General features: G+C 45.2%; 2 protein-coding genes across 7 annotated transcripts in view; one reads left to right on the top strand and one right to left on the bottom strand.

Moving 5' to 3' along the window:
• Positions 1–7,063, bottom strand: part of Chek2 (checkpoint kinase 2) — a 34,303-nt gene extending 27,240 nt beyond the window's left edge. Inside the window, exons 1-2 of one of the 4 annotated variants that reach the window (XR_004109452.1) lie at positions 6,524–6,893; positions 5,410–5,744 (exon numbers count right to left, since the gene is read on the bottom strand). Coding sequence is in view for 3 of the 4 variants with exons in the window: in XM_031337375.1 (XP_031193235.1) it covers positions 5,410–5,744; positions 6,524–6,558 (370 nt within the window). In the remaining variant the exon portion in view is untranslated. Of the gene's footprint in view, positions 1–5,409; positions 5,745–6,523; positions 6,894–6,977 lie in introns of those variants that run through there. The other 3 variants (XM_031337376.1, XM_031337375.1, XM_031337377.1) reach the window with 3 other exon arrangements.
• A 167-nt stretch (positions 7,064–7,230) lies between these two features.
• Hscb (HscB mitochondrial iron-sulfur cluster cochaperone) lies at positions 7,231–17,292 on the top strand. Of its 3 annotated transcripts, none has more exons than XR_004109449.1 (6): positions 7,231–7,530; positions 9,806–9,902; positions 10,146–10,240; positions 11,225–11,369; positions 14,343–14,390; positions 16,122–17,292. XR_004109449.1 is itself a non-coding variant. In XM_031337373.1 (6 exons), the coding sequence occupies exons 1-6, from the start codon at positions 7,298–7,300 to the stop codon at positions 16,211–16,213; spliced, it is 705 nt and encodes a 234-aa protein (XP_031193233.1). In that variant the 5' UTR covers positions 7,231–7,297; the 3' UTR covers positions 16,214–17,290. The 3 variants fall into 3 exon arrangements, 2 of the variants coding, with proteins under 2 accessions (XP_031193233.1, XP_031193234.1); XM_031337373.1 differs by having other exon boundaries at positions 10,146–10,235; positions 16,122–17,290; XM_031337374.1 differs by lacking the exon at positions 14,343–14,390 and having other exon boundaries at positions 10,146–10,235; positions 16,122–17,290.
• The last annotated feature ends 3,734 nt before the right edge of the window (positions 17,293–21,026 follow it).

The raw sequence follows: 21,026 nt of genomic DNA, 5'->3' as shown, positions 1-21,026 counted from the left end.
TTGAAAAAAAAAAAAAGGAAGGATATATATACATACATACATACATATATACACACATACATATATATGTATGTATATATACACACACATACACACATCTAAATATAAATATAATATAAACATACATATACATATACATATATGAGAGGGTGAAACAGTAAGTTGTTCTAAAGGGGAGATGCGATGACTCCATCCTGCAGGCAGGCTCCTTAAGACAAAAAAATAAACAAAAAATAGCTTTTGACCAGATTCACTGTCTACCCTCCCCAGCAGAACATAAGCAGTAAAGACTGATGCAAGTCACTTAGATAACAAAACAAGCGGCAAAGACAACACACAGACTAGCCACGCTGCCTGCAAAAAGCAGAGACCAGCCTAGACCAGCTGCCTAGAAGAAACGAACACCAGAAGAGCTGCCTGGATGAGGCTCTGACCAACTGGTCCATGGGGATAGGGCAACTTCCAGCCTGGTGAGCTGCCTGCAGGCTGTGCAGTGTGGTCCGACTCCCCAACTCTGTGATCTGTCACTCATGATGGGGTGAGCTTTGGCGATGCAGCTGTCTTTGAGTCATCACTTGCTCCTGTAAGTAACTCCAATGGAGCTCATCAGTCATCAAGGTGGACTTCAGTGCTATGTGTACTCTGTTCTGTCATCAGCTCCTGGCTTAGTCAGGGTTTTACTGCTGCGAACATCATGACCAAGGCAACTCTCATAAGAACAACATTTAATTGGGGCTGGCTTACAGGTTCAGAGGTTCAGTCCATTATCATCTAAACAACATCCAGGCAGGCATGGTGCAGGCAAAACTGAGAGTTTTACATCTTCATCTAAAGGCTGCTAGGAGGAGACTGGCTTCCAGGCAGCTAGGGTGAGGGTCTCAAAGCCCCCGTCCACAGTGGCACACCTACTCCAACAAGGCCAGACCTTCTCCAACAAGACCACACCTACTCCAACAAGGCCAGACCTACTCCAACAAGACCACGCCTACTCCAACAAGGCCACACCTACTCCAACAAGACCACGCCTACTCCAACAAGGCCACGCCTACTCCAACAAGGCCACGCCTACTCCAACAAGGCCACACCTACTCCAACAAGACCACACCTACTCCAACAAGACCACACCTACTCCAACAAGACCACGCCTACTCCAACAAGGCCACACCTACTCCAACAAGGCCAGACCTTCTCCAACAAGACCACACCTTCTATTAGTGCCACTCCCTAGGCCAAGCACATACAAACCATCATAGTTCCCTACCTGGGGTGAGCAGACATCTCTATTCACTTCTCCCCAGGAACAGTGTCACACAATTCTTCAAACTACATGAGTGGCTCATCTCTCTCCTTTTATGTTTAGAGTCAAGTATTAGCCAAAGATGAGTTTGGATTTCCATCTTCCATTTACATCTCATTGATTATCACAATAAGGTCAGACTCAGTCACTCTACAAAATGACCCCTTATTCTTCTTCTCTGTAAACTGGCTTCCTGATTTTCCCCATTAGAACATCCCCATTAGAAGTCCATGAGGGGGAGCTGGAGAGATGGCTCAGCGGTTAAGAGCACTGACTGCTATTCCAGAGGTCCGTAATGAGATCTGACACCCTCTTCTGGTGCATCTGAAGACAGCTACAGTGTACTTACATATAATAAGTAGAAGTCCATGAGGACAGCTGTGAATACCTTATTCGACAGTATAGCTCGAGGCAGGTTGGTGGTAGTACAAACCTTTAATCCCAGCACTGGGAGGCAGATGCATGCAGATTTCTGTGAATTCAAGGCCAGCCTGGTGTACATAGTGACTTCCAGGACAACCAGGGTCGTGCAGAAAGACTGTCTCAAAAAAAGAGGAGGATGGGGGGGTGTGCAGAACCACAGCCAGGAATGGTGGTACATACCAGTAACCTTGGCATGAAGGCATTAGCAAAAAGACAAGTTCAAAGTCATCCTTGGCTACACGCACAGTTTGAGGTCAGTATAGGCGCCATGAAACACTCAAGAAAACAAAAAGAAATAAAGACAAGAGATTTGCTTTAAGAACAGAAATCAAAGAAAGAAGGGAAGAGGAGAGAAGGCAAAGAAGGAAAGAAAAAAGGAAACTTTTCAATTCACTCTGACGCCTATTAAACCTTAGTAACAGAGACAAAGGCAACACAAGAAAGCTACCAACCAACATCCTTTATAAATACAGATTCAACTTTGAATCCCAGCACTTGGGAGGCAGAGGCAGGCGGATTTCTGAGTTCGAGCCCAGCCTAGTCTACAGAGTGAGTTCCAGGACAGCCTGGGCTACACAGAAAAACCCTGTCTTGAAAAACCAAAAAAAAAAATAAATAAATAAATACAGATTCAAAAATGATCAAAGCAGTCCTCACCTATAACCCAGCATTCAGGAGCCCAAGACAGAAACGCTCTGAGTTCAAGGCTAGAACAGTCTACTTAGTGAGTTTCAAGCTGGGCCAGGCTAAAACTTAAGGCTCTGTCCTCTAAATAAACAGAGTCAGCTGTAGTGTTAAAGAAGTAGAGGCAGACCAGGCAGTAGTGGCATGCGCCTTTAATCCCAGCACTGGGGAGGCAGAGGCAGGCAGATTTCTGAGTTCGAGGCCAGCCTGGTCTACAGAGTGAGTTCCAAGACAGCTAGGGCTACACAGAGAAACCCTGTCTCGAGAAAAAAAAAAAAGAGGTAGAGGCAGGAGGTTCAGGAGTTCACAGAGAGTCTTATCTACACAGCAAGTAGATGGGTATCTATCATAAAACAAAACAAACCCAAAAAGAGATTAAGACTTGTATATCGAAATGTACAAGACACTATACAAAGAAACTAAAGGTTGACTTCTGGGAAGACACCCTACATTCATAGATTGAAGACAGCATGGCTATTAACTGATCATTCTTGCTTCATTGGTACTGAAGGGCACGGTTCTGATGATTGATCTGGAATCTGCATGTGAACTCTGAAAGTCCTGTTCCCCAATTGGTTCTTGATCAAGCAATAAAGATGCTAGTGGCCACTGGGCAGTGGTGGCGCACGCCTTTAATCCCAGCACTTGGGAGGCAGAGGCAGGTGGATTTCTGAGTTTGAGGCCAGCCTGGTCTACAGAGTGAGTTCCAGGACAGCCAGGACTATACAGAGAAACCCTGTCTCAAAAAACAAAAACAAAAACAAACAAAAAAAAAAAGATGCTAGTCCCAATGACTGGGCTGAAGAGGAGGGACTCCCTGGTTCCTGCAGATAGGCTAAGAGATGCAGGCAGAAGAAAAATTCACTGTGCTTTGGAGGGAAAGAGAGCCACCAGCAATGTGAGATCTCCGGTGGAGTAGCCATTGGCCACTTCCCTGACTGGACCTGGGGTAGCAGGCAGGAGATTAGAAACTGAGGTGCTGAATAAGGAGACAGTAACCAGTCAACGAACTTGAGGGCAGATTAAGCGGTGTTTAGCCAGGAGTACTGGAGGAGCAGCGGGAGGCTTAGAAGTGTCCAACCATTGAGCTAAAAAGCATATTACAAAATAAGCTAATGCATGTGTGTGTGGGGTGTGTGTGTGTGTGTGTGTGTGTGTGTGTGTGTGTGTGTGTGTGTCTTTCATCCATGGATCCAAGGGAACCAGGGCAATGTAGTGCAGTCCACCTGGAGATTAAAGCAGGATAGTAGAAACTACACGCTACAGGGTACACTACCTTATCTACAACCTTTGCATTCAGAAGGTGAGATAAAGAATATGATGAGCCAGCCTGGGAACATGGAAAAACAACTACTGTGATGGTTAACCTTGACTGTCACCAACTGAATCTGAAAACAACTAAGAGACAGACCTCTGGGTGGATCTGTTAAGTACGAACTGGAGGGAAGAAACTTTACAACAGAGTGGGTGTCACCTTCTAGGAGCCAAGACAGAAAGGCCCAAGGGAGAAAGTGTTGCTTACTTGCTTGCTTGCCTTCGCTTCTTGAGGTAAGTGCATCTAAGCCATTATTTCAGCTATTGTCTTTTGCTGCTGCTTTTCAATACAGAGTGAAGATCAGCAGCTCTCTAGGAAGCCTCCAGGCTGTCAGTGCCAACTTGGCACCGCTGAGACATCTAGTCTTATAGACTGAGCAGCAACTAGATTTTAAGTCTCTCCAACATGAAGAGACCGATTAATGGATGATCCAGACTATATTGTATAAACTAATTTAATAATTCCGTGTCCTGGTTTGGGGTATTTTGTTTTGTTTTGTTTTGAGACAGAGTTTCTCTCTGTAGCCCTGGCAATCCTGGAACTTCCGGGCCTCAAACTCAGAGCTCACTTTGCCTGTTTCCTGATACTACCACATCTGGGCTAATCCAGATCTTTTAAGGTGGTAAGATCCACCTTTAAGCTGGACCACACCTTTTGCTGGCAGCCTATATAAAGGACATGGAAGAGGGAGGCTTGTTTTCTTTTTGCTAGCTTGATCTCGCTCTTACAGGCAAGTTCATTCATTCAGTGGCATTAGAGCCTACTTCTACAGGATTCTAGACCAAATAAGACATCCTGTCTTGTGGACGAAACAACTACTGAATTCTTAGACCTCCCATGGGTAGTCATTGTTGAATGTTGAATTAGCTGGACCACAGCATGTAAGCCATATATATGTATATATATGTATACATACATATATATGGTATGTATATATACGTACATATATATACGTGAATATATACATATACATATATGGTATGAGTATACATATACATATATACATGCGTATACATATGTATACGCATACCACAGCATGTAAGCCATACATATGTATATGTATATATATGTGTGTATGTGTGTGTGTGTGTGCGCGCGCGCGCGTGCGCGCACACGATTTCAGAATAAGCTGGATCTCCACATCCAAATGAATAAATCTGAACTACATATGGTTGGTATCTGTAATCTCAACTGAGACAAGATCAATGCAAGTTCAAGGCCAGAAGGAACTACATCGTGAGTTCTGAGCCTACCTGGGCTGCAGAATTCCTTGTCTCATGAACAAACAAGTACAGCCTGGTAATGTGTGCCTATAAACCCAGCACTTGGAAAATAGAGGCAGGAAGATCAAGAGTTCACAGCCAGGCTGAGCAACATAGTGAGTTCAAGACTTTTTTTCTGAAGAAAAAGAAAAATTTGAGGCCAGCCTGTGAAATTTAGCAAGATTCTATTTGAAAATAAAAATAAGGTTCAGGGACAGGACCTTGGATATAGCTCAATGTAAGAGCTCTCTACCATGCCTACGGCCTAAATCTGATCCTCAGTATGAAGAAGGCCACCAGGAGGAGATACACTCCACCACAGCCTATTACAGGGGCCGTGAGAGTTCTGCTGCAACAATCTAACCGCCTTCTCTGAACCTAAGTGTTTCTCTGAACAGCACATTATATTATATACCAAAGTGTCTTACCTAGATTGGAGAATCCATCCTGAAGAGCCCATAGCCGAGCCCAAGGGGCAGGACCAGGCTCTTCAGGTTCTTGGTCCTCAGGAATAGAACAGAGTTCCTGGGTAGACACTGTCTCCAAGGAGCTCAGTGTCCCAGAACTGGAGTGCGAGGACTGGCTGGAGGATGGCACTGTGCTGGTAGAGGAACTGGATGTACCTTGATACTGTGAGAGGTCAGACAGCTGAGAGAAAGTGCCTTGGGACTGGCTGAAGCCACCTTGGGACTGCGAACAGGAAGCACTGTCATGAGCCTTTGAGGAGCTGCTGCCATGGGACTGATGACTCTTCATATCCAACCTCGAAAACAAGAAGTCCAACAATAAGGAACAAGGCTCGAGACTCGAGAGTGAAGAGCCCAAGTTCGGTAAGTTCCCAGCACCAAGTTGGCAGCTCAGTGTTGCTTCTAACCCCAACGCCAGTGGATCTTGGCCTCTGCAACCTCCAGAGCTCACATGTGTACATTCCCACACACATAACATAATTAAAAGTAAAGTAAGTCTTTACCCAGAATTAGGTATGTGGCTGTAACTCACTGGTAAAGGGTTCGCCACTTCCCCAACAGATGCTAAGTACAAAGTACTGGATCCCATTCCCAGTATCGTCAAACATACAAAATGAAGACAGGTAAGAGTTAAGAGTACAGTTCCCAGGACCCACATCCAAAAGATCACAAACACCTGTAATTCCAGCCCTTGGGGGATACAATGCCCTCTACTGGCCCCTGTGCACACTGCACAGACTTAAGACACGTGATTTTTTTTTTTTAAATAAATAAGTTTAAAGGAACATTATGACCACCTCAAAAAGAAAAGGAGGCCCATTCATGAGTTTAAAAAATGCCGGGCTGTGGTGGCGCACGCCTTTAATCCCAGCACTTAGGAGGCAGAGACAGGGGGATTTCTGAGTTCGAGGCCAGCCTGGTCTACAGAGTGAGTTCCAGGACAGCCAGGGCTACACAGAGAAACCCTATCTCGAAAAAATAGGAAAAAAAAAAAAGTGACCACAGCAAAATCCCAGGATTATGAATAGAATTCCAGAGGCCACTTACAAAGCATTACCCATCTTCCTTCACGTACCGAAGCTGAGAATGGCTTGGTTGTCTCCTATCCATTCCTTGCCATCCTACCCCACACGCATGCTGAGTATGCTGACTGTACCCTCTTCAGTTCCTGCAGAGCCCAACAGCGAAGATTGGGTTCTCAGTAGGTATTTGGGAAAAAGCGATCTAGGAGCTGGCATGAACATTTATAATGTTCGTTATGAAAAATACTTCTCTCTGGCAACGAACAGCCCAGTGTTGTGCCTTCCTATGTGCCCAGACCTGTTTCAGCTCGCAAGTAACAAGGAAAGTGAACTTCCCCCGCCCCCAAGGGCAGATAAAAAGGAAGAGTTGGCTATGCACAGCGCCCCGTCACTCGCACAAGTAGGTAGACAAAGCGGAAGCTGCAGAGGGCCCATTTGCACAAGAAACATGAGAACGGTATTCGAATCCTCAAACACTCAAAAAGAAGTTTCTCACTTATGACTCACCGCGTGAGACCACCAGGAACCACAAACTCTGCACGACCTCGGCCAGTGGTGTGGCGCTAAACACAACGATACAAACTCCTCTTTCAGCCAATCAAAACGCCTTCCTCCGCGGCAGGACCAATAAGAAAGCTCGAAGATGACTGCCGCGCTTAGCCTCAAGGCTTGCTGGGAGTTGTAGTTTACCATGCGGAACGGGACTCGGCGTCTTGGTTTTCCGCGGCTGGTCCCGCCTCCTCGGCTCCCTAACCAATCAGCAGCGAGCCGCTCTTTCCTCCTTTCCCTCGGGGTCTGGCGACCCAGGCCAGCAGGCGGCCGTCCGGATGTGGGGCTGTGGGGCCCGTACCCTGCTGTGTTTGTGGGAGGTGCGGCTGGCAGGATTCCTAGGAAGGAGACTGTCGAGCAGCAATGCTGCCGCGGGGAAGAGCTTTGCGCCGCAGTGCTGGAACTGCGGCCGCTCGAGGGGAGCCGGGTGTGGGGATGAGTTCTTCTGCGCACACTGCCGCGCGCTGCAGCCTCCTGACCCCACTCGGGACTTCTTCAGCCTCATGAACTGGTACGGGCGGCGCGTTGTGACGGGAGGGCGACTCAGGCAGGCTTCGTAACCCTGGCATGGCGATCAAGGCTTGGGGCGGCGTCCGCGGGCCTGTAATTTCCAGCCAGCTGGGAGAACTAAGGCAGAACCACAATTCAAGGCCAGCTTAGGCAGTTTGCCGAGACTGATTCAAAACAACTAAAAAGATGGATAAGTGTATATAGGCCGTAGGTGTAATACAGTATCTAGTGGGATTTTAGGAGTCTTCCTGAAAGGGAGAGGAAATAAAGTCACAGATTTCAGACAAGATAAGGGCGGAGACGAGGTTAAACAGGAGTGAAGTTGTAGATAAGATGCCTGGGATCTAAGCACTTGAGAAGTGGAAAACACAGGTTCAGGAATTCAAGACTATCCTCCAATACAAGGGCCTTGTTTTTAAACATCAACAAACAACAAATGGAAACAGGGACAAGTTTACAGTATAGCGTAAGACTTCTGGAAAGGGGGAAATCCATAGGCTAAACTTCCAGGAGCAGAACTGGGGAAAGTTTAAAAAAAAAAAAAACATAAACAAAAACTTTGTTTCCACCTGGCCTGCAACTCAAGACTTCCACTCCCCTCTGCCTCCACAATGCCGAAATTAAAAGCATACAAGGAGGATTCCCGAGTTGGAGGCCAACCACACAAATAGAGAACATCTCATCTCAAATAAATTACTTATTTAACGAAGAAAATAAAAAACAAAACAAGCCAGGTGTGTTGGTGTTATCCCTGTGAGCTATACAGCGAGTTTGATGAGATTCTGGGCTGTATGAGAGTAGATTTCAAAAACCAAAAGCAATTAAGAACAAAACAAACCAAGTGTGGTAGCCTATGTCTAAAATCCCAGCATTCAGGAAGCTGAAGGAGAAGGATCAAAAGTGGGAGCCCAGCTGGGCAGTGGTGGTGCAAGCCTTTAATCCCAGCACTTGGGAGGCAGAAGCAGGCAATTTTCTGAGTTGGAGGCCAGACTAGACTACAGAGTGAGTTCCAGGACAGCCAGGGCTACACAGAGAAACCCTGTCTAGAAAAAAAAAAAAAAGATTTGTTTTATGTATATGAGTACACTGTTGCTGTCTTCAGTTACCAGAAGAGGACATCAGATCACATTTCAGATGGTTGTGAGCCACCATGTGGTTGCTGGAAATTGTACTCAGGACCTCTGGAAGAGCAGTCAGTGCTCTTAATTGATGAGCCATCTCTCCAGCCCCTCCCCCTGCCTTTTTTTTCTAGAGATTGGAGGGGTACAGAAGTGTGAGCAGAGTTGAACTAAAGATTAAAGTAAAATGGGAGGGCTTGCTATGGTTGTGCACACCTGCAATCCCAACTTCCAGGCAAAGGAAGAAGATGGAGAATTCAGTTTGCATCCTACAGTCTGGGCTGCACAGTAGCAGACTACACAGACTCACTCTGAATCACTCCCTGAGAAGAACGGAGTGCTGAATCCCCACTTTATCGTGGTGATACAACACATCCTTGCATGAGCAAAGGCCTGGGTTCAAATCCCAGGACTATGCTTTAAAAAGACCTGCTTCTAGGTATGAATGGCCCTGTAGTCGTCTCTACCTATAATTCCAACTATTCAGGAAGCTGAAGGAGGAGGATCAAAATTTTCAGCCTTGGGTGATTTGAGCAACACCAATATCTTTTAGTTGTTGTTGTTAAGCTGGTAAACTTGGCAAGTTTAAAGCCAGCTTGGAGCCCACAAGTCGATCTCACTCTCTCACACATACACACACATTTTATAATGCCAAGTCTCTAGACCGGTGACAGACCTGTAATCCCACCTATGAGAAAGGCTAAAGTAGATCTATTGCAAATCAAGGCATGCCTGGGCTATACATAGAGTGACTTCAAAGTCAACTAGGGTACTTTAGTTAAGAAAGTCTGTCTCAAAAAGTAAAGAGAGGTCTGGTAGTGGGGAGGAGAGAAGGGAGTGGCTTGGTGCTAAAATCCTTGCCCAACATGCCAGAGACCCTCAGTCACCAAAAGCTTACAATGCATTCCACTAACTTTATCCCTTAGTGTGTCTCCACTCATGTCCCTTTCATACTTTGCTCTTTTGGATCTCCTCTCTAATGTCATACCTATACCACTGCTTCCAAACCTGTTCTGTTTTCCTTCATTGCAGCTACCACATCTTAAAAATAACCTTTGTTTTCCTGTTTATTGCATCCTCCCCAAGAGCAGAACCAGACCCTAGTAAAGAGCTGTAACTACTCTTTGGTTGCATGAATAACATCTGGTTTCCTTCCAGCAACCGATCCTTCAGGGTTGACATCACAAAACTTCAGCACAGGTACCAGCAGCTACAGCGTCTTGTCCACCCAGATTTCTTCAGCCAAAAGTCTCAGGTATTTACTGAACACACACCCCCCTATAATATTCCCCATGTGTGCGCACAACTGGGTGGGTAGCTCTGTTGCTCTGGGAAAGAGTTAGCCTACCAGCTCCACCCTGTGGCAGCGTGCCCCTAGACAGCCAGGCTCCCGAGATGTCATTTCCTCCTAGCTTTTGTCCGGCTTCCCAGATAACGGAATGCACACCAGCTTGACTGGCTCTTGTGATAACGAAACTGTTTTTAACTCTATGAACAGACTGAAAAGCACTTCTCGGAGAAGCATTCCACCCTGGTGAATGATGCCTATAAGACTCTTCAGGCTCCCCTGACCAGAGGACTATATCTTGTAAGGTGATTTCCCAACCCATCTGTCTGGGACCCCTCTGTATGAGACCTGGCCTGCTCCAGGAAGCTAATGATATTTACCTCAAAAAAGTACTACAGGAAAGAAGAGAACACTAATTATCCGAGTATAATTAGTGTTCTTCGTAAATCCACCTTGCTTGTTTGTGTTTCCTTTGAAAGAAAACCTCACTGGTTGTAGCCCAGGCTGGCTCCAGGTTATCAGTTCTCTTGCTTCACCATACCCACATCCAGCTCCTTCCTAATTTTTGTTTTTCAATACTGGGTATTGAACCTAGAGCCCCATGCTAAAGACACACTCTGAATTGAGCTATGGCTTATGCTTGATCATTATGGGGTTTTCTTTGCGTTTGTTTGTTTTTGTTTTTGCTTTGATGGTACTAGGTTTTGAATCCACTCAATGATATCCCCAGCTGCCTTGTTACTTTTTGAACCTGTCTCGCTCAGCGGCCCAGGCTGGACTTGACATGTATGATCCTCCTGCCTTGGCCTCCCGAGTAACTTGGGATGCTTTGGGATGCAGCCTTACCACCAGACCTAGATCCTTTTGCATATCCTAACGTCCCCCCTGATTGCAGTGCTTTAACTATTTTCAGTACATTTGATGATAAGAGTACTTGGGAGTCTTTTTTTGCAAGAACATCTAGATGGTTTTAGAACTGAAGAGAAAGTTTATAAACATTCATTTAACGTCTGAGGAGAGGTGTGTCTATCCGGGGCCCAGCTGCAGGTGGCAGAGTGAGGTCCTGTACCAGCACTCACTATTACTAGGACAGCTCAAGTTTCCCAGGCTCGACATGTGACTCTGTGGCACAGTGCTTACTTAGCATGTACTAGGCTCTGGGCTCCATCTCACCTGATCCTCAAGGTTTCCCCCGTGAGTGCCAGTGTACTCTGAAGGAGTGAGCAGAATTTACTTATTGCGGAGTGTTTCCTAACCAAACTCCTTTTCCTTGTTCTCCTCCCCAATAGCTAAAGCTCCAAGGAATAGAAATTCCTGAAGGGACAGATTATAAAACAGACAGTCAGTTCCTTGTGGAGATCATGGAAATCAATGAAAGACTCGCGGACGCCCAAAGTGAGGTCGCTATGGAAGAGATAGAAGCCTCTGTCAGAGGTAAAGGATAAAATGCTAACAAATATGCTTTATTTCCCCAACCAGGACATTTCCACATAAGAGGGGAAATGAAAAGGAAGACAATTATTGGGGGAGCTAGAGAGATGGCTCAGCAGTTAAGAGAACTAGCTCTTCTTCCAGAGATCCTGAGTTCAATTCCCAGCTTGTGACTCAAAATCATCTATAATGGGATCTGATCCCTCTTCTGGTGTGTCTGAAGAGAGTGACAGTATACTCACATACATAAAATAAATAGAAAAATCTTAGAAAGAAAGACAGACACACACTTGTTGGCTTTCATTGTCTTTGGAAGATAGATTTAACCAAGAGTGTAGTGATACTCCAAGTATTGCAACAGTTGCTTCTACCTGGGGTATTTTTAGATGCTGTGTTATCTCTAGGGAGGGAAATGAGTTCCCTACAGCAGAGCAAGCGCTGGAACCCTGACCCTCTGACCTCACCTGTACAGTTTCCTTTTCATTCCATGGTGTATCAGTCAAGGGTCTCTAGAAAACCTGCAGGGGATAGGTCTAGTGATTTCACAGAACTGGCCCAAAGGTGTGTGGAGGCTGACACACAGAAGCCACAGGGCAAGCCTGGGGTCATAAGGTGTTTATGTACATGTGTGCTTGTGCACAACCAGGAGCACTTGCGTTCAGTCCCTACAGTTCCACATGTTGTCTCTGACTTCCACACAGGTGCTGTTACACACACCATCCACACACACAAACACGTACTCTCTCGTTCTAAGTAATTAATGTCATTTAAAAAAAAAAAAAGGTGGCCGGGTGGTGGTGGCGCACGCCTTTAGTCCCAGCACTTGGGAGGCAGAGGCAGGCGGATTTCTGAGTTCGAGGCCAGCCTGGTCTACAGAGTGAGTTCTAGGACAGCCAGGGCTACACTGAGAAACCCTGTCTCGAAAAACCAAAAAAAAAAAAAAGGGTGGGTGGTGCCTGAGGAATAACACACAAATGACTTCTGGCCTTGACAACACTTACAGACAGACATAAACACACACACGCACATGTGTACCTACACACACACACACACACACAAATTATAGAGCAGAACAGCAGGCCAAAAACTCAAGTTAGATTTTTGTTTTGTATTTCTTTTGGGGGCGGGGAGTCGTGGTTTGTATAGCCCTGGCTGGCCTGGAACTTGCTCTATAGACTTAGCTGGCTTCAGACTCAGAAATCCACCTGCCTCTGCCTCCCTAGTGCTGGGATAAAAGGCGTGTACCACCACTTCCCAGCTTTAGTTGTGGTTTCTATTGCTGTGATAAAACACCATGATCAAAAGCAACCTGGAGAGAAAATGGTTTATTGAAATAAATACTTACACTTAGATTTCCCAGTAACAGTTCATCACTGGAGGATGTCAGGGCAGGAGCCTCGTGGGAATGCTGCTTACTGGCTTGCTCAGCTTGGAGCTCTCTTTCTAGACCCACCTGCCTAGGGGATGCCACCCACAGTGGGCTGTGTCCCCCCCCATCCATCACTAATTACAAAAATACTCTGGAGAGATGGCTTCACACTTAAGAGCACTAGTGGCTCTTTCAGAACACTTGGGTTCAATTCCCAATACCCACGTGGCAGTTCACAACTGTCTGTAACTCTACCTCCAGAGATCACACAGGCATACGTACATCCAGGTAAGACACCAATACACATAAACAAAAATAAATCATTAAAAAAAAGAAAATGTCCTGCAGGCTTGCCTATAGCCCAGTGGAGATTTCCTCCTCTCAGATGACTCTAACTTGCATCAAGTGGACATAAAAGTAGCCAGCACAAGGGTGATCTTTACCCTGACTACAAATGCTAGTAGAGAAAAGTAAGCAGTGATAGTTATATCTTTGTAACTGTCATCTTTGCGTATTTGTTAAACACTCATTTTATAATGAGCAACCATGGAGAAGTGAGGTCTCCATACCTGTATTGCCCTTGGCGCTTTCTCTTCTATGATGTGATGTAATGGAAATGTTTTCATTTTCCTGGTTGACTATCTGTGTTACAAGTGCTTTCCTAAACACTTGGTAATTAATGGCAATAAATGGCATGATTCTAGTATGGAAGACTGCCTGGTAGAGAAAGGCAGAGCTCACCCTTAACACCTGTGTTAATTCTCTTTCCCTCGAGTTAAGAAAGGACTGGAAGTGAAAAGCTTTCCTTTGACTCACAGTTTTACGAGTTCAGTCCATGGTTGTCCCAGTTGCTCCTGGGGATATGGCAGGAGAGAAACAAGAGCCTAGGTCCCAGGATTCCTCTCCAGGACCTGCCTCTAATGTACTAAGCCCCTCCCACTAGGCTCCCCCTCAACTTTTGGCAACCCAGGTCACCAGCCAAGCTTTCTACATCAGGATCATTGAGGGAGATTTATCCAGACTATGGCTCTCTCTCTCCCTTCATCCCCCTCCCCGCAGACCTTCCATGGGTGAAAATGTACACAGGGCCTGTCAGTGCTACATTTAACAATAGCTGCTAGACAGGCATGATGGCACCTGCCTATAATACCACCAGTCGAGAGAGGGGCAGGAGGAGGATAGTGAGTTCAAGACCAGCCTGGAGCCAAGCAATAGTGGTACACACCTTTAATCCCAGCACTTGGGAGGCAGAGGCAGGTGTATTTCTGAGTTCGAGGCCAACCTAGTTTACAGAGTGAGATCCAGAGCTACACAGAGAAACCCTGTCTTGAAAAACAAAAAAAAAAAAAAAAGACTAGCCTGGCCAACACAATGAAGCCCTGTGTCAAAAGGCTGCAGAGGCGGAGAGCGTAGCTCCATAGTAGAGCTTTCACACAGTCCTCAGCACCACAGAAAGGCAAAGGTCATAACACCTTGAACCCAGGTCCTTCCTCTGTATAGAGCAGCATGGTCACAAAGTGCTGTCTTCATATAACAAGCCTATGTATTTATTACAATTGTAGGTTTATTTAGATAGAAAAATTAAAATAATTATTTTTCTCTTTTAGCTAAACAGAAAGAATTTACCGACAATATAAATAGAGCTTTTGAACAAGGTATTTTCATCTCTTTTTAAAACTATATTTATTTAGTGTGTGGGTGTGGGTGGGTGGGTGGGTGTGTGAACATCATGAAGAGATCGGAGGACAGCTTTCCACAGTCAGCTCTCTTCCCCCACCATGAAGTCCTCCCTGGTTGTCAGACTCAGCAGCAAGTGTGTGCCATTTAGACTTGGCTTATTAATTTTATTTTTTTTCTTCATTTAATTATTTTTATTTATATATATATATTTATATATACATATATACGTGTGTGTGTGTGTGTGTGTGTGTGTGTGTGTGTGTTTCGCCTGTGTGTATGTATGTGTACTGCATGTGTACCTGGTGCCCTGGATTGAACAGGAGTTACTTTTTTTTTTTTTAAAGATTTATTTATTTATTTTATGTATATGAGTACACTGTAGCTATTTTCAGACACACCAGATTCCATTACAGATGGTTGTGAGCCACCATTTGGTTGCTGGGAATTGAACTCAGGACCTCTGGAAGAGCAGTTGATGCTCTTAACTACTGAGGCATCTCTCCAGGCCAAGTTACAAGTTTTCAACCATCACTGTGGCTTTCTCTTAGGGGTAGAGAGTTCATACAAACACCTTCCGTTCAGTAAATGTTAAAATAATTCACTTTTCTAATAAATTATCTTGTATAAAATGAAATCATAGGCACCAATGGGGGAAGAGTGACCAGGAAGCAACTAAGGATACAGAAAAGGGGGAAACCCAGGGCGCATGGGGGTTTGGTTTAAGTTTTAGCGTTGTTTTGGGTGGTGGTGGTACTGAGATTTATTGTTTGTTTTTTGAGACAGGTTTCTGTCTATATAGCCCTGGCTGGCTTTCTATGTATGCCAGGCTGCCTGCCTCTGTCTCCTGAGTGCTAGACTTAAAAGATGTGAGCCACCACACTTGCCTGAATGGGACCTTAACAGTGGTCTGGTATGGGAGACCAGCTAAAGTCTGCTCCTGTATAACTTACATCTTTTAAGCAAACGTATTAGTGGGTTCTCTAAATTTTCTTTATACTAGTTTATCTTTTTTGTTTGGTTGGTTTGGTTTGAGCTTTAAAAAGACAAAGGCAGTGGTGGCGCACGCCTTTAATCCCAGCACTTGGGAAGCAGAGGCAGGCGGATTTCTGAGTTCGAGGCCAGCCTGATCTACAGAGTGAGTTCCAGGACACAGAGAAACCCTGTCTCAAAAAAACAAAACAAACCAAAAAGACAAAGTTTTACTGTGTAGCTCTGGTTGTCCTGGAACTCACTCTGTAGACCAGACGGGCCTTGAACTCAGGGTGCTTTAGTGTGCAGCCAGCACCCTCATGCTGGAACAGTGAGCACATTACACCAAGCCATCTCCCCAGCCCTCTTATTTATTGGTCATTTTTAATATTTCATATTCTCAGGGTTGGCTACAAAGGACCTTGACTTTAGCTTTAACCCTGTGTTCTATTTGTCTAGGTTGGAGTTTCTCAACCTGACTGACATTAATGAAATAATGTTTTTTCTGGGGGAGGCTAAGATCTTTCACAGTGTCCCTGGCTTTCACCCAGTAGGTTTCACTTCTACTTCCCTAGTTAATGGCAGCCAAAAATATATCTAGACTTTGGCAAATGTTTCTGGAGGGCACACTCACCTTCAAGTGAAGCCACTCGCCTTTGGGCCCTTGGTTCTGGCTGCCTCAGATGTCAGAATTGGGATTTATTGTTTCCTGACTCATTATCTCTTGTGTATTTCAGGTGACTTTGAAAAAGCCAAGGAACTCCTAATAAAGATGAGATACTTTTCAAACATAGAAGAAAAGATCAAGCTAAGCAAGACTCCTCTCTAGTTGCTAACTTAAAGTTTTAAAAATAAACTTTGTATTTCTTTTCTGGCTTCTGCTAATTGGAAATAGCTATGAGGGCTGTGGCATAGCTCAGGGATATAGCACTTGCTTAGCATATGGAAGCCTGTGGGTTTGAACCCTTTTCCCACAGAAAGTGAGGAGAAAGAGGCGAAGGGAATAGATAGGCTTTAACCATTTATGGGATTTCAATTCAGTTGATAGCTCAGATACTAATGGCTGGCAAAGTGTGTAATGCCTGTCAGAAAAGTGACACAGTAGGCACCTAGCCTAGGCTAGTGGATGAGAGGGTGGGCTAGAGGCCATTCTGTGAGCCAAATAGACACCATCTTCAAGAGTTCAGCTGTGCCAGCTTGGAAAAGGTCACCATAGCTCAGCTTATTAACTGTTGACATTCCTTAGTATCCAGTTGTTCTTCTCAGCCAGTGGCGTGCAATTCTGCCCTAACTGCATATGACCTCCAGTTCTCTGGAGGGGGTAGAGTGTATAGGTGGGGAGAGCTGAAGGAAGGGAGAAAGGGTCCACCTACACAGCCGTAGGAGCTTGGTCTGGTGCTGCTTGTATTCAGATACTAAATTCTGTATCCCAAGATCTGGTTGCTCCAAGACGAGCAGATCCTCATGTATACCAGCTTTTGTTGTGTAGACCTTGCCCCCCCAAGTTATCCAAACTTGGTTAATAAAGATACCTACAGCCTGTAGCTAGGCAGACGGGACATGGGCGGGGCCTCACATCTGGGGCTTGGGAAGAAAGAAGTTGCAGTGGGGTCAGTGGATTGTGAGCTCATGGCTGTGAGAACAGTCCAGGTGTAACATGGCAAGTGATATCGGGGATAGACAAACATAGAGGCCTGATATCTGTCCAGCTCTAATGCCTTAAAAGATGTGTGTGTCTTTTATTTGGGAACTGTATGATCTAAGTAGGGTAAAGTCCACCAAAGTAACATTTACAACGCACAGCCACGAGGGACTCGTTGTCCATGCTGCGTGCTGACCTTCTTAATGTACTGCTTTAGAGTCACCTACAATCTCTGAAAACCTAATAAACTCATTGGTTCCCCAGGATAAACTTTGGTTTGGCTTAACAGGCTTCGGGAGCTCTATTTTAACTGCAGAACCCTGCCATTACAGCATGAGCAGGTGGCTGGAGAGAAGAGTATGAGACAGAAAGCAGGCCAGCACTAGCAGTGGCTTTCCCTCTGCCCAACAATCACAGCTGCTTTCTGCTGGCCTGGCCTTCAGGAACATGTGTAACCCATTTCGTCTCTGTAGCCTTGGGAATTCTGTTTGGGAACAAGCCAAGCCACCTAGGATTCTCCTTCTAGATAATGCAATCCCACCACAAATAAAAAAAAAAAGAAATCGGGGATATAAAAGGCAAAAAAAAAAAAAAGAACTAAGAATGAATCTTGTAAGTGCAGCTGTGTTTTATGCTGCCTGGTCCATACCTTAGAAGCATAACTCACTTTAAAGCGGGTTAGAGAGAGTTTATTCTGGAGCCAAATAGGAATGGGCCTGGCCTGGGGACACAGATCCTGATTCCATGGTCCAGTGTGGTAGCAGCTTCGTGAAGTTTTTATAGTAAAGGAACAGAGTCATAAATCAGAGCTCCTTCCACATTGGTCTCAGGAACATTAATAAGGAGTTACAGCCTCAGGTGCCGTCTGATGGCCCTCTTAGCCCTGTGGCTGGTTGAAACCACAGTTTTGTTCAGTTAATACATTCCAAAAGGTTTTTCTGTGCTAGTCACAGAACATTAAGTCTGACACTCGTGGGCGAGGAATGGCTGTTAGGGAACTAAAAAAGTCCAGGCTCTGGATATGTAACCTTCCGAAATCATGGAAGTTCTAGCCAGTTAGCTCCTTGAGGAAGTCTGCTTTGCTTCCTGCTAGGAACTTGTGTTTCACACTGGACGGCTGACTCTTAGCACTGCATGCTCAGAGCAGCTCCTGGATCCTTGGGAACTTCATCTAAGCTCTTTTTTTTTTTAAGATTTATTTGTTTTATTTATATCAGTACACTGTGGCTGTCTTCAGACACACCAGAAGAGTGCATCAGATCCCATTACAGATGGTTGTGAGCTACCATGTGGTTGCTGGGAATTGAACTCAGGACCTCTGGAAGAACAGTCAGTGCTCTTAACTGCAGAGCCATCTCTCCAGCCTCTAGTCTAAGCTCTTGATTCACTTCTATACATGGAGGGGAGGAGGGAAGGTTTTCTGTTTCTAGTACAGAAAAGATTACAATTTCAAACAGAACATTCTAATTATACAATTTCAAGAAATAGCATCAGAACTTTTATGCAGAAAATCACATCTTCATTTTAAGTCAGGTCCAGGCCCCAGGGCAATAAAGAATGCAACAGAACACCTACCTAAGGAATCCTTTGAAGCCTAAATCCTCCAATGCCAAATTCCAGGAACTGAGTTGTTAGTGTCTGCCCTCCCCCTCTTCCAGAGGCCTTCAATAAATGTTTAAGTAGCTTCACATTTTTAATAAATACAGAAAAGAAAGTTTGGTTGACAATGAGGAAGAGTGACCTGGAAGTAACAAAAGATACAAAAGAAGGGAAAATCCATGAGCCTGCATGAGCACAGGGTTGTTTGTTTGTCTGTTGTTTTTGTTTTGAGACAGGGTCTCTCTGTAGCCCTGGCTCACCTGGAAGTCTCTATGTAGACCAGTGTGACCTCAAATTCACAGAGATTTGCCTTCCTCTTCCTCAGCTCTGAGATGAAAGACATGCATCACCACACCTAACTAGATGACAGCCTTAACAGTGGTCTCCTTTGAGAGATTGTGGTAACCAGAGAATATTCAGTACTGCAATTTCAGGAATTAAGGAAAGGCTTTAAATAAGCATCCTGACTTGGGAGGCTTTGGGATACAGGAGCAGGTGGGATCCGTCTAAGTGTTACAGAAGAGAAAGAAACCAAGCAATACAATCATACATCTAATTGAGGCTCAAGCTGCATAGCCTGGGCAGTACAAGGAGAATCAGGCTTTTATGACCCATTGGACACACTGGTCATCACCAATGGAGCTCTCATGGATATTGGGTTGGAGGACAAGAGAAGAGGGACAGGCACACTGAGGAAACTTGGTATGAGGAAAGAAGTGTCCGATGCCCAGTTCACAGTGCCTGATAGGTCACTGTTCACCAGACGCTTAAGGAACGCTTTGCCCATAGAGACCTCAAGACATGCATGCAGCTTTAGCGCTGTGCTGAGCCCATTGGCAGGACAGGCTCTGTATGAAGTAGGAAGAGCTTTGGAGGATCTGAGTGAAGTAAGCCATCATAGAGTGTAGAGTGAGGGAGCAGCTGAGAGATAGAAGAAAGGCACAACAGAAGAAGAGGTCTGGGTTCCTTGAAGGCAAATGCAGCAAGATTTATATCCAGCCTGAATTCTAAAGGAAAAAAAAATGATCAAAAGCTAAGTCCTGTGCTAATGAGCTCTGGAAGTTAAAGCCTAAAGATCAGTTCACAGACGATATCCATGATAAAGCAGTACACATGCAGAAGATCCAGCCTGTCCCAGCTGTGGGCAGCTGTCTTTTCAGACTAAGCAGGATAGCTTTCTCTCCTGGGCTCACTGATACCTCCATCCCCTCATGTGCTATTCTGAGAGGTTCTAATGTCTGTCTCAGACCTATAACAGTCCTCACCACAGCTCCCCTTCCAACGATAGACCCCACCTGTCAAGCAGGCCTGGCGTTTCGTTCCTCCAGGTAGAAGACTGCTACCCTGGGCACTGCCCCACATTCATCCCCTATCCAGGAGGCCTCACCCTATTACAGTCTCACTCCTTGGTCCTCATGTAACTGCTGAACCTTCTCCGGTTTGTCTCATTTCTCCTATCAGGAACACCACTACCGCTCTTCCCAAACTCATCTTTGGTTTTGTTGTATCCTGCTGACTAAGCCAAGAGTTGCTAAAATTTCTTCCCAGGAAAAGATGTAAAGCAACGTCCACCTCTCCCTCCAAGGTCTCAACAAAAAAATCGAAGCATGATCCTGCCCAAGTTCACTCTGGGGAACCAAGTCCTTTATTGGGGTTCTTGAGGGTTGTGGGCACTCTTGCCTATACCCAACAGAGGTGAAGACTTCTGCCTGCAGCTGCATAGATGGAGCTCTGTTCTTGTCGTCCCTGGCATGCATATAGACTACACATACACACACACACACACCAAGCACAGATGCACACATACAAGCTCTCTAGCCTGAGTACCTGCTTCCTACAACCTGACAATGCTGCAGGTAGCCTGGGGCAGGGGGAGGCTAGAGTGTATATATATACATATATGTACACATATATACATATGTACATATATGTATATATGTATGTATGCATGTGTATATGTGAGAGAGAGAAAAATTAGTCAGCCCATGTGAGATGATCATTTGCAAGGGGTCATAGCTTAACTCTCCCCAAGATTATGTTTGGTTAGCTTGGAAGGTCACTCAGAACAGAACCTTTGTGTTCTAAAGCAATAAGGTAGAAAAGTCTAGAAGACTACACCTGATAACACAAAAGTCTAGAAGACTACACCTGATAACACTCTGGTCTCCGAGTATGTATGTACAGTCATACACTAGCACACTTATACCTGTACCATACACATATATCACATGAACAGACACACAGGAGTCAATTCTCCTAAAACAAACCAACTCAAATGCAACAGCTTCACCCTGTCTAAAAATGTGAATTTTGAGGCTCTGGATGCAGGTTTACTCAGTCAGCAGGGTTTCTTGATTGTCACAGCGGCTGTTTGGTCTGAAGATATTTGGGTGTATCACCC

Source organism: Mastomys coucha, unplaced genomic scaffold (assembly GCF_008632895.1).
Source record: "Mastomys coucha isolate ucsf_1 unplaced genomic scaffold, UCSF_Mcou_1 pScaffold22, whole genome shotgun sequence".
NCBI lineage: Eukaryota > Metazoa > Chordata > Mammalia > Rodentia > Muridae > Mastomys > Mastomys coucha.
The sequence above is the reverse complement of the archived record's forward strand: the minus strand, read 5'-3'. Positions and strand labels throughout refer to the sequence as shown.